Below are 14094 nucleotides of genomic sequence, written 5' to 3'. Positions count from 1 at the left end.
TGAGGGATGTCATGGAAAATGGCCATCAGGAGAGCAAAATATTCAAACCATATAAACAAAAAGAACGAACAAAAAACAAACAGTTCCTCATATTTTGGAATTTGCTGACAAGGATAAACTGAGAAAAAAATAGGGGATGCAATTATTTAATTTGCCAACAAAAATGTTGTAGCAACGGGCCTGGTCAGATAGACTTCTACAATTGATTTAGAGGATGGCCAAAACATGGACATCTAGATATTTGACAATTCACACTTACCATCTTCTTGTCCCGTCTCAGTGTCAATAGCCTTGCATTGCTTGCAGCTTCGACGGCAGTTCTGCAACATGTAAGCCGGGTTGCGTTCACACTCACCGATCTTAGCCCAACGTTTGCAGTTTGACGTGGTGTCAATGCAGGCTGGCGACAAATGAAAGGTATGGTATGCGCAAATCAAATTTATGGGGCAAGTAAAGAAAATATTAAAATACGTCTGGGATTATGTTTTATTGCCGTTTGTTAAATATATAAATATAATGTAAAATATTTATCAATCATCACTACGTTCATATTCCAAGAACACAATTTAGTGAATTAAATCGTTATTCAACGTTATCCCCGTTACAGGCTAGGACGCGGTGCTGTCTCCCTAAGCATGAGAGATTTAAAGAGTTATTTTGAAAGAGTGAAATCAAGAAAGAAATCCAATGAAATGTAAACGAGACATATGGGATTGACTTTACAATACTTCTTAACTTTGTCACAAGATGACGAAGAAGAATACATTATAAATTGATTTAAACAAACAACAGCAAAATAATACATCTGTAATGGTGACACCAAAATGGATGTCCTTATTAATATCCGTACATGGTGTAAAATAAAGGAATAATCAGCTTTCAAAATCACGATAATATAAACAAGACACATTACCCTTAATTATCAACAGTTACACTGGCTCTCAAAAGAGAGATTAACGTATATTACATTGTTATGTTATTTATGTATATTTGTAGTTATTTGTTTTATGACATGTTAATGTATTATGATATTTCATACAAATGTGAATCGTAAGACGATTTTTATGCCTTCCTTTTATTTGTGCATGACAATAAAGAAATTCAATTCAATTACAGAATTGTCGTGAAAACGAACGCTATCAATTACCAATTAATTAAAACCTTCATGGAGGTTGAATGTGAGGGAGGTGGGGGGGGGGGGGGGGAGAGGGAGGGGGGGGGGGGTAACTTACCGAGTCCGTCACCCTTGCGAAGAGCGATGGTGCATCTGTCACAGCTGAAAGGACAGTATTTGGTCATCCATTCCTTGTTGGCCGAACATTCACCCATCATCGCCCAGATCGGACAATAGTACTTATCCGAATCCTCGCATTCTAGAATTGTAAAACATGTGAACAAATTGATTGATTATTGCTGTAATCAACCAGTAAAGGTGTTACCTAAATTTATTATATCCAGTCCTTGACTTGCTATTCGTTCCATACTGTAAATTTGAAGTTGTGATTTTCAATTCTATAAACAATTCAAACTATGAACAAGTGACGTATGAACGCTTTTGGTGAGTCTTTATTTACTCTTTAATCTAATATGCAACAAAATACAAATTAAAAATAAAACACAAATTGTATATACGTTTCAACCTTGTTGTTTGATACTGCCGATACTTCTTGTAATGAATAGTCTGTTTCCTTCTCATGTTTCATCTAGGAATCATATCAACACACGCATCGAACTCACGTCCGCATTTGTAGAGCAGGTTGATCCTGTAGATATCAATGTGACTGAAGTCGTTCTGATTGCCGACATCACCGATCTGATAGGTCGGGTACCTTGGGCCGATGGTGACCGATTTACCGTCATTGGAGAAGGCTGTCAGCGGGTAGTGCATGAGAGACATGAAGTCATAGCCGGTGCCAAGGGTCTGCACCTGGTCGTTGCTGTACTTGCGGAAGTTGGTGGTGAATCCTGGATGGGGTAAAGGATGGACGAACGTAGGGGAGAGGGAAGGAGGGGGGGGGGGGGGGGGTCAGGTGGCGTGGTGGGATGGATGGGAGGGGATGGGAGGGGAGGGGATGGGAGAGAGCGGTAGAAGGGAAGAGGGGAAGAAAAGGACGGAGTTTAGAGGGTGGGGTTAGAGGATTTAGGAAAGGAAGGAGGGTGGACGGGTAGGAAGGATGGAATGGAATGAGGGGTAGAAGGGTAGAAGAAGTGGAGGGAAAGGTACGTGGAGGATGAGGGAAAGGTAGGTGGAGGAGGATGGAAAGGGGTGGCAAGGAGGGAAGTTTCAGGGGAGGGGTGGGTGGAGTGGAAGGGACAAGGGGTGTAAGCAAATGAGGAGTGGAAAGGGGTGGAAAAGAATGAAGTGTGTAAGGAGTGAAGTGATGAAGTGGACACGAAGGATGGAGAGACGAGAAGGGGAAAAAGAGAAAGAGGGTGAGGAGGAGTAACATTAAAAAATATATATATATAACCAATGAACACAAATAAATATTTTCAAAATTAAAAAGAAGAACTTGCAATACAGAATGACAACATATATACATTGAGGAAATGAAAGAATGATTAATGCAATCGGTCATTGTACTTAAATTTTGCGACGACGCACATTGTTAAAAGAGTAACAGTTTTATGATAATAGAAGTGGTTGAGTCAAGGACAATAGTAAGAAAACTAAGAAATGGATCATTAATTTTTTTTACTTTTTATTTGTCTAAACCATATTGTATTCTCACCTGCTTTGATATTCTGCCAGTACACATCGATATAACCATCCCTGTCCGGTCGGTTGTGTTCGTGTCTGAACCCGATGGCGTGCATGAGCTCGTGCATGATGACGCCACGACTCCCCCTACAGGTTCCCGACAGCGAGATCTTCTGTCGACCACCGGTTCGTCCAACCATTGACCAACAACTAAAGGCATACATGAAAAGTAGGGTAAAATATTTCGGCATGCAAGATATGAGAGGAAAAACAATAATTGGATGTCCATTAGGGAGTGGGCACACTCAGATGGGTCGCTGGAGGGGGCAGGGTGTGACACCCCAAATACAATTATTCGGTCGTGAAAACAGGGTAAAAAGGTTGTTTTTATGTAAGATAGGTTCAGTCAGTGATGATTAGGAAAGAATAAACGTACCCCAAGTTTTGTGTGAAGAAAATATAGTCCCTTTCGATGGTCCTTGGGACGAAACGTATACAGGTCTTCTCATGAAAACGTTGCATACCGGCTAGGATTTGCTTCTTGTGATTAATATCTGAAAAAGGCAACGAACAAGACAATATACAGCTTTGGTAATAGATACACAATTCTGCTATGACGACGTATCCCTTTTCAATAATTTCTAACAAATCTAACATTATTTCTGCGTGATCCAAATCCAGATTGTATATGAGGAAAAACTTTTTTTTATTATGAATTAAGGACCCAACAGTTTACACACAAAAAAAATCGGTTAAATATATATTTCATTTAATCATACAAAATTTAGAAAATTGTCGTAGCTTGCAATTAATTTTTGAAATTATCGAATTGGTTTGAACTTGATCCATGCAGATTAAATTGAATTTGACTTGACTTGAATCGAATCTAGTTAAGCTGAGCTGAACTAAAATATAGTTTATTAATTTTGATTAAATTGATTGGACTGCATTGAATTCCATTAGTTTAAATTTGATCTATACTTACTATAGTACCCATCGATTACATAAGGGACTGCACCACCGGGCCATAGACTTTCTCGATCACGGAGAGCGTTGCGACGTTTCTATGATCATGGTTTTAAAAAGGAAAAATGAACGTTTTTGCTTAAAGGTAAAGACCAGTATTGGAAACGCCCCAATTTCAAAAAATGAAATGGAAGCTCTCATTACCAATCATGTGAAAGAATATGTTTTGACTAATACATGATGATAACAAATTTGCCGGGAAACCGCCTACTAATTCATATATTTGGTAAATTTGTTTCTCTCATGGTCTGTGAGAGATATAGGGTAGTCCCATATATATCTTTCTGTGTATAGTGCTTGTAACTTTACGAAGAATGGGCCAAATTTCTTATCATTTTGATGTTTCCAGAACCTTGCAGATGCTAGATGCTAGATGATCAACCTTTTCTGATCGATTCCACAACGTTTCTTTCACAATGCAATCGCATGACCATAACTGGTCTTTACCTTTAACGATTTCAGTTTAACTCAATTATATCATATCAATATAAGGGAAAAGAGACGGTAGTTGTCAAACCAATAATTCTAAAATATTGAATGTGTAGCTATGATGTATAATTTTCATATAAGCCTTCGTTTTCATATTTTACTTTCGTTGCTTCTTTCTTCAGCAACTTCTACGTTGCAATCTTATTCCTTTTCGCTTGTATTTCTGATAGTAATTCTATTTTCCTCCTCTATTTCTTCCACTTTTCTCCAATTTTTAAAGAACTGCATGCATTATATTTCCCAATTTGTAATAACTCTTCAAGAATTGTCAATAGTCCGTCTCCTTAATTCTTTATTGGTGGATTAGATAGATAACAAGTTTGTATGATCAGTGAACGTACCCTCCTTGTTTCATCTTCTTCAAGTCCTTCTATCTCTTCATAGATGTCGGCGTCGATAAGGTGCCCGTGATCACCAAGATGGTTGTTCTCTATGCAAAAAGAAAAGAAGCATTTTCATAAATGAAATTACAGTTTATAATGATGACAATAAACACTTATAAGCACCGTCTACATGCCTTGTGTTGAGTTAACATATCATGAGGCAATGTGTTGCATAGGCTTTTGCCAAGTTTCCATATAAGGGCTCAAGCATTTATTTGTCCTATCGGTCGCCTGTCTAAATTTATTTGACCTGGGTCGAGAGCGGCAAATGTACATCAATATTAATTTATGTGACCTTCTTTAAAGAAATAAAAATAAATGATTAAAGCAACCATTGAATCTATTCAATATTCATAAATGATATTGTTCAAGTCATGAGCACGGCATATGAACATGACTAATCGATTTATGTACGGAATAAACTCGAGTAAACAAAAGAAGACAATTAAATGACTCCGTAGATCATTCAGTTCACCTAAGCTGGTGAAACATCATCCATTTATAATCAATCATCATTTGAGAGTTTTTAATAATATTTGCAATGGGCTAGTGACTTTGCTCTGAAACGTAGCAGCCGGGGGCCACTGGTGGAATGTTTGACGATCACGTTCGGTGTTTAGTGATGCCTTAGGTTGTTTGGTGGTCCTTCTATGGATGTTTGACTTGGCATGATGACTTGCCAGACAACGATCAGGTGATTGATGTCGTTTGGAAAGAAGTAGATGGTTTTATGGATGATTAAGCTGTCTACGTTTTATTCACCCCAAAACGTTTATTTTATTTCAAACCTCAATATCAAATTGGGGGCGTCGATCCATTTTAGAGCTCACTACACCTTGATCAAGAGCTAAAGCTGCGAATAAATAGATGCCGTATTTATTCTTTAAAACAAAATTTATTTATAAACTTTTGTTTTTGGGGAGGAGTGGGGGGGGGGGGGTACTGCCCCAATGCTTCATGGGATCGACACCTCATTTGATTCGCAAAAGATTTAGACTTTATTATTACAGTCATCGATTTAAAACTATCCTTGCAGTCGTTAACAATAAACATGTATTTTCTTCTCTGAACAGTTTTCCAATCCTTCATGAAATGACGTGTTTCACAAATATTGCTTCTATCATGTGCTTCATGTGCTTTCATTACGCTGTATCAAATTCTCTCTTCCACCCCTCCCCCCCCCCTTTCCACCAACACACATCCCGACACTGTTCGCTATCTCTCAGTTCATCCTGACCATGCATCAGCTGGTCTTTCATGTCTGTTGGAGAGGTCAGCGCTTCTCATTCGTTAAATTTTCATTAATCACTCATTTTATTTAATCATTCCATTCAAATAGTTTTGTCTCGAGCATCGTCCAGCATAGATATATACCGCGTGTTGATATTGAGATTGGGAGTCTATTTGATAAATCTCATTTGTTCGCAGCTGTGACGCCGAAATTGAATACTATTCAAATCATATACTTCAGATAGCGGTTGATTTGTAAACGTCCACCGTTGATTAGACAGCTGCTTGTCTTTCATTTAAAAATGTGGCTCATCATCATGAACTTGGTTTGCTAAATGTAATTGTCTTTTGGTGTGAACTCTACCCAGGATAGAGGTTGGTCCATGATGATGCCTTTGTCCAAGGGATGTAGGAAGGCAGGTCATTGACCTCTACGAGCAAGATGATTAGAGAGTTGAATGTGCACAAAAAAATTGTCTTTGGTGTTAAGCCAGGAGAGAGGATGGTCCATGATGAGACCTTTGCCGAAGGGCTGCAAAGAGGCAGGTCGTTCAACTCCATGACGAAGATGATTACCGAGTAAGTTGAATGTGCCAAAAATTAGACACATTCAATGTCATCAAATGAGTATGCTCTATCCATCGCTCCTGTCTTTCCATCTTTTTTCCTCTTTTTCCTCTTTCAAAATTCTATTCGCTATAATATCTCTTTAACCTCTCTATTTTCTTTTTCTTTTTCTCTGAATCCTCTCCTTCTCTCTCTCTCTCTCTCTCTCTCTCTCTCTCCCTCTATCTCTTGTCTCTTGGTGTGAACTCTACTCAGGACACAGGATGGTCCATGATGAGACCTTTGTCCAAGGGCCGCAGAAAGGCAGGTCATTGACCTCCACCATCAAGATGATTAGGGAGTAAATTGAATGTGCAAAAAATAAAATACCTCCAATGTCATCAGAAGAGTACGCTCTATCATCGCTCCTCTCTTTCTATCGCTTATTTCTGTTGTTCTGTCCCTCTCCTGTCTCCAAATTATATTTCTCTTCTTCTCTCTTTCATCTTTTTCTCTTTTTGCTCTGATTTCTCTTCTCCCCATCACTCTCTCTCTCTCTCCCATCTCTTTTCCTCATCCATTTCTATCGTCATCTAGTTTGTAATTCTCTAACTTCCTCCCAATCCATAATATCAGATGCTGCCAATGCGTTTTCGAAAACAAACCCATTGTCGCCCAAACTTTGACGATCACAACAACAAAGGAAATGTGCAACATGAAAATTAAATTAAATCGTCTGCGACTCATTATCTTTGCCTTAAATTGAATGAAACTATAATAGGTAGTAGACGTCAACATAGGAGGAGGGCGTATCCATCAACTAACTGAACTGGCGTACACCCCCCGCCCGCCCTCCCATCAGTTTGGAGGCACAGACAAAAATGTATTTGGGTATATCCAGGTACACTCGGCCGCCCCTTCCGTCTGGAGCGTATTCCACTCCTATAGAAGAGTGGAAAAATGTCCTAATGACATGGATTCGAAGAGTACACTCGTCCGGCAGAGTGACCTGCTTTCAATAGATTGCTGGTGCGAATGAGATCCAAATCAAATTATGAGAATAAATTGAGGAAGAAAGAGAGGACGATGATATATCATTAGTTTCAAGGACTTACACGTAGGGTGCTAGACGGTATTAATTCAGCGGTATTACACCGGTGTGCAGGTATTCAATTTAAATACGTCCGATGATTGTTTGACATTCTCGAGATTCATTGCTAATGAAGAATGACAGTCTTGAACATGACTGTAATTTAAAGATGTATCCCGAGGTGTATTAAACTATGCATCATTTCCTCCGGCTGTATGAACAGGAGAAGTTTTATGATTTCTACATCCGCCGAATTGTAGCGGAAATTTTCGGCACTTAAACTACTTCTTATACATGTACTAGAAAGGCGATCATGGCGATCATCTGTGAAAATTTCGTAAAGCGTGACGGAATCTCACTCCAATCCATGCTTGACCAGTAAGGCGAGTACACAACAGCTTTTTTGCGATCTTCATGCACTGAAGGCGATGGCGATACGATGAATAAATGAACATAGGAATGATACATCTTCCCCCTCTCTTTCTATCTTATGCTCACAGCCTCACTCACTCTTCTTCTTTTCTCTACTTCCATGATTGTAGTTTAAACCCATTCAATGACGTATATCAACTTTCAATATTTTTCTCGAACATCCATACAAGTCATGTGTCATTCTCATTCAAATATCGTGTATTGTACTCCCCTTTTCTTACGTTGCCCGTTTAATATCAGGTTATTATCATATCTTCCTCTTTCATCTTCTTATTGTGCTGCTCCTCCTCCTCCTTCTTCTTCTTCTTCTTCTTCTTCTTCTTCTTCTTCTTCTTCATCATCATTTCTCCACGTATTCCTCCTTCTCCGACTCCTTCTCCTTCTTCTTCTCCTCCAACTCCTTCTTTTCCTTCTTCATCTTCGTTACGCCTTTGGTCTTCTTCTTCTCTGTCTTCCTCCCTCTAATCCTCAGTCTCCTCTCATTACATTCTCGTTCGTCTTTCTCTTCCCCGCACTATCTGCCATTCCTCATTTATTAACCTTTACATTCTCTTTACTTCTTTTTCGTTTACTTTTCAAACTTATCTCCCCACATTTAATCTACTTGATCTTCATAATATTCGGCAAGTTTGGAGTCACCGAGCGATCAAATACCAAATCAAGCGAGCAAACTCCAGCAGCATGGCAAAACTAGGCACGCTCGCTAGCTGCAGATAGATGGGGCTTCTTGAGGGGAAACCGCGCCTCAGATCCCGGCGAGAAGACATGGGTCAGTTACCCTAGCGGCGCTGTAAGCCCGCTAAGCTGCGACTGAGTTTGAGGGCGGTGATGAAATTGGAAATGCACTTGAGTTGAATGACAATGCGCAGTTTAATCTGACCTATTAATCTTTAAATGAAGTTATTTGCCATTTTGAAAATGAAATCTATGGTTGGTTATGTAAACACAAACTAAAACTACAAGAAACTATACATTTTCTTACCATTCAAGTTGTTCGTGATATATAGTTAGCACTTTCATAATACGCTCTGTATATTATTATTACACAGTGTTTACAAAATAAATATAACATGATATTGAATTAAACTTAAGATAACTATAAACAAAGTAATGAAATGCAACAGGGTTTAAGAATTCTGAAAAGAGAAATGTTTTCAATAATTCCTTGAAAAAGAGATCTTGTAACTACAGTGTATCTACATAATTGAATAGGCCTATACAACCTAATCACCTAGCCAATATTGTGTTCAGCTTTGCCGAATAATTATATTGTAAAACAGTTACACATTTCCTTTCAAATAACAGCCGCATGCTAATCAGATCGTTAGATCGGATTAATTCAAAAATCATTATTTAGATGCGTTGAACAACGAAATCCGTTATTTTTAGTTTGCATACTGACTACTTTAGCCCAAGAACATTCGGGATTTCGGGTACATTTTCACCAGTGGCTGACATCTCCTGACCGAATATAGACTTTCAAGGTCCCTAAATTTAGGAAGCGAACGAGCAAAATTTTGAAACTTTTATGGTGGCGATCAAGCCTCTTGTTAAATAATTTCAAATTATTCATAGCCTTTTATAAACTTTCGTTTGCTCAACAATACACTGGATATAAAGAGTTACCAAGAGATCACCTTGCTGCCAGAATATGAGTTTGCCCGAAACATACTTAAAGCCCGTCTGCACTAGTTTGGCCAGGGAGATTAAAACTCCCTGCAAGGTCACTGACAGATGGTTATCTCATCAAACCAGCTCTCAGTTAACATAAGAAAAAAGGGATCATGGGGGACCAACAGGCACCGATTAGGCATTGTTTGCTATATAGAGGGCGCAAGTAGCTATAAGTAGTGCAGTGGGGATTAAGGGGCCAGAGCTCCCCTCACTTAACCTCGAATGCTTATGTCTTAGGCTAGTTTTTATATTGATAAATGCATTATCAAATAAAACATGCCAAATCTAAACATAAAGAAGAAAGAAGTGTTTTTCACAAGCTTTTAATCCACATCTATCAAATGCACTAAACACCTAATCTTCTATTTGTTAATCATTTCCCGCAATTTACATTCTAAATATTACCCGCAATATTCACCTGCGATATCAAATGGGTTAATCTTCATGATCATCGAATAAAAATCAAAAGCAGTTTCCGACAAAATAATGCGATAATCGCATTATTTCTTTGATAACATAGAAAAACACACTGAAAGAGCCGGCATCAAATGCTGAACTCTATCTGACAATATTATACGTGAAATCAATTAGGTTCAATAACACACAATAATGGAATTAATTGAATTTTGAGGAGGTACAAATTTAATCATAACATCTTGAGGGTAAACTCATTTTGACTTTTTAATCCACCCAGACGAAAACATGAGGATAAATACTTTTTGAATATTATTGTCTGAGTGATGTATTGCCAGACACGGAATACATCCCAGTAACATTTAGAAGAGGAAAAACAAAACATGAAAAAGGACGCTCCAATGTATCACGACAGGAATCGCTTGCGGATATAGACTACATACCTGAGAATTACCCTCAAATTGATTCAATTATGTCGATAAATTTTGATATTTGCCCAAAGCTTTTTTTCATTGATTGAGACAGGTGAGCTCCTGGATGGTGAGGTTAAACATGAACTTGTCTGCGAAAAAAAAATTCTTTAGTTTATATTGAAATCTCATGGTTCGTTGACAAAAATACATTATTCTTTTCATTTTCAAATTGACTTCATTTATCGTTTTACCCCCCCAAAACGGATGCCGAGATTGAAATCACCTTCCCACAAACCTGATAAAAATTTCCAGGTGTCGAATTATCATTATCAAGAGCTAAAAAAGCAAGAAGAAAGATTACATGGTTTATTCCTCTGAATTACCAAGCTAAATTGCCCTGAATGACTTTGTACTCTCTCTAAAAAAATCGAGTGATCACGGACGTCACTCCTCTGGAGAGTGAAAATGTAGTGAAAATAGAGTGAACATTCACTCTTTTATTCTTAGAGAGCACTCTAAAATCAATCGATTTTCACTCCTAAACAAGAGATCACGGACGTCACTCCCAATAAAGTGAAAATAGAGTGAAAATTCACTCTTTTTTTAAAGAGTGTACCAAAATCTGACTAAATAATAAGTCAAAAGGTCATTTCACGTCAAGAAATCAGGATGACCACGTCATCGATTTTTTTCTCTCATTGTTTTTCCTTTTCTTCCATTTTATAAATGATCGATTTTCAGTTAAAGTGGTGCCCTATGTTCAACCTCTAGAATGAACGTGTATTTGGCCGGAAATATGGGTATAACATAAAACAGAGATTGGATAAGCTAGAGATTGTATCCGTACCAAATATTTCACACTCACGAGTACACAACAATGTTGACATTTTGGAGTAAGGAATATTTACTTATTGCGATATAAATATTGTTTACCCATGCGATGATTCATAATAATTTGAGCATTAGGCCCGAAACAAGCGCTGAAAACATACGATCGTGAAGATCGAAGACCTGTCGGAAACTAAGTAGGCCTATTTACTGAATCAGTCATATTAACATTATAAATATATATATATATATATATATATTGAATAAGGCAGACTAATGGAACATGGTTGCAACTCCGATTTTCACGCCTATATTTTGCTCTGCCTATAATCATTGAGCACTGTACGGAGGAATAGACCAAATCTAAGTATATATATATTTACAAGTATATCTCATTTTGCAAATGGAACTTTTGCCATGGAATTTCATTAACTTTTACATAATAAATAAATATTATTGATCAGTTTTATTGCATTGATTTTTGGTTCAAGGAATGAACGGTGCTCACCTCCATCGATCCCTTCGTTTTCTGCTATGATATCCAGCATACCGTCTATGAGAGTCTCGGGTGATTCATTCGGGCCTGTAGAGAGAGAGAGAGAGAGAGAAAGAGAAGAGGAAGAGAGGAGAGAAAAAATGAATACATTAACAAATCACATCCATAAAATAAAACTGAGAGCATATCGCCTGACATGTTGCCTGGATAGAGCCCCACCTCCTTTTTTTTTAAACATTGCATGTGCGTTTGGACATTTTCTGACGTTAATGATAAACAACTAAAGTCTAACCTAATGAACGACTTATTTCAAGTTTATTAAGTCATTCAAAATTCAACTTCACTACCTATCTAACATAACATCATTGACGGCTAATAAGAAGTGCTCGTTTCCGTAAGGGTTTCCCTGTCAATTTAAAACCACTCAGACGAAAGTTTTGAAAAGCAATTCCCATGACAAATCAAATTTCGTAATTTAAAATGGCACTTGCTCATTAAAGTTATAATTTTCTTAATAAGTTATGCGTCCACCTCATTTTTATTTCAGGAAGCATAACTCCTACCAAATTATTTCTAAGTGACAGTCTCTCGATAGATCAAGGACCTTGGATAGATTGACAACATGCAGGTCATCACGAGGTCACATATTTATGATTTTCTAAAAAAAATCTATCATTTTGGAGGACAAAATACACACTCCAATGACACGGTCACAGCGTGACATATTTTGAAAGGAACATGACTCGCCATTTTAAATCTTGAAATTAGTGACTCCTTCGTCTCACTTCGTCACAAGAACGAACGAAGGAAAATTGACACAATTTTATACTTTGAGTAGCGCGTAGACACGCATGGGCATGGGCCCACGTTACTCACACCGTGTTATTATGAATATATCTTATACTCTGTTTCAAAGAAGGCCATTAGGCTGTAAAAAGAAAACAATTTGTGTACAATAAAACTGAAGTAAATAGGAAAATAATAAATTAATAACTTGTTAATCAGCAAAATAGAACATGCTTTGATAACGCGCATCTACCCCCACATTGACGGTAAATGTGATAGTGTTTTAAAAAAAGGCAGAGCTTTGTCAGGCCATTGAGAAATATATGTAATCCTTCGTACATGTAAACGGTCAATATAATACAGATACCAGTATATGAACAATTTACTCATTCATATCTTGCATTTTACCTGTGTATTTTGTGTTTGAAAAGGTAAAAATCTGGGAATTAAACAAAAACCTTAACAAATATTAAACGTCAAACGAAGGGCTGTATATGGCATTTAAATTTTAAAAAAAAAGAGTTGGTAGCAAAAAAGTAATGGCCACACACCAGCACAAACTTATTAATGTTACCATGATGGTAATGTCTCATTATACCGAAGGTGAGTTAATCCAAAAGTTCATGACAAATGATAACTTTGTGATTGACGAACCTTAAAATTAAAGCATTAAAAAACAACGTTCAGATAAGCCAAGCTCATTTGATTTTTCAAATTAATGTGATCAATGGTCCGAGCGTAGGGAAGTTGTTTGTTCAGAATTACGAGTATCCGAAAAATTGAGCATAATCACTTTAAAGCAAGAAATAATTGTTATTTGACAAACCACAAACATCTTCAGGCAATTGTCTTGCATACCTCTCTAAGTACTGAGAAAGCAAAGTGTGCTGTTGTTTGTTTTCTGTCAAAGTTATACTGTGAATTATAATAATAACAATTCACAAAGCACATTACTACGTTGGTACCTCGAATAAATTTTGTGTATAGAGTATATAAATGTGCTATACAGCGTCGATAATTTGATTTCAAGACCATCGATGCACTCTTTGTTTCAGAGATTCCAACTTTACTTCAAACATAAAACATAAAAAAACTGTCAAGCAATCAAAGACCAACAGAAGGACGAGCAGGAGGTTAGAAAGAAAAAGCCGACGACGACGACGACGACGAAGAAGAAGAAAACAAAAGATGTCGGAGAAGAAAAGAAGGAGAAAAGGAGGAGGAGGAGGAAGAGGAGAAGGAGGAGGAAGAGGAGGAAGAGGAGGAGGAGGGAGAAGAGGAGGAGGAAGAGGAAGAGGAAGAGGAGGAGGACGACGCAGAGGGGGATTCATGTGTATAAGTACATTAGAACGGGTGCCTCCATTGTTTTGAAGGCAGACTGATGACAAACTTGCTTTTGTGCACTTCAGTGGAGGAAGTTATTAACAACATTGTTGGCAGGCACCCACTAGCGATTTATTCTGAAAGTACATATTGTTAGGAACATGACATACATTTGAGATGAGATAGGGAGAGGAGCGAGAGAGGGAGGGAGAGAGGGAGAGGGGGGTAATAAAGGGAGGAAGAGGGGGATAATAAAGGGAGGG

General features: G+C 37.8%; 1 protein-coding gene across 1 annotated transcript in view; it reads right to left on the bottom strand.

Annotated features, from left to right (window-relative positions):
• LOC581452 overlaps positions 1-14094 on the bottom strand; it is a 52812-nt gene that overhangs the window by 14495 nt on the left and 24223 nt on the right. Inside the window, exons 3-10 of the mRNA XM_030975647.1 lie at positions 11735-11809; positions 4558-4646; positions 3687-3765; positions 3138-3255; positions 2733-2911; positions 1738-1965; positions 1233-1373; positions 260-400 (exon numbers count right to left, since the gene is read on the bottom strand). Of these exons, the coding sequence (XP_030831507.1) occupies positions 260-400; positions 1233-1373; positions 1738-1965; positions 2733-2911; positions 3138-3255; positions 3687-3765; positions 4558-4646; positions 11735-11809 (1050 nt within the window). The remainder of the gene's footprint in view (positions 1-259; positions 401-1232; positions 1374-1737; positions 1966-2732; positions 2912-3137; positions 3256-3686; positions 3766-4557; positions 4647-11734; positions 11810-14094) is intronic.

This window comes from Strongylocentrotus purpuratus, unplaced genomic scaffold (assembly GCF_000002235.5).
Source record: "Strongylocentrotus purpuratus isolate Spur 01 unplaced genomic scaffold, Spur_5.0 spur5_scaffold_8, whole genome shotgun sequence".
Taxonomy (NCBI): Eukaryota; Metazoa; Echinodermata; class Echinoidea; order Camarodonta; family Strongylocentrotidae; genus Strongylocentrotus; species Strongylocentrotus purpuratus.
The sequence above is the reverse complement of the archived record's forward strand: the minus strand, read 5'-3'. Positions and strand labels throughout refer to the sequence as shown.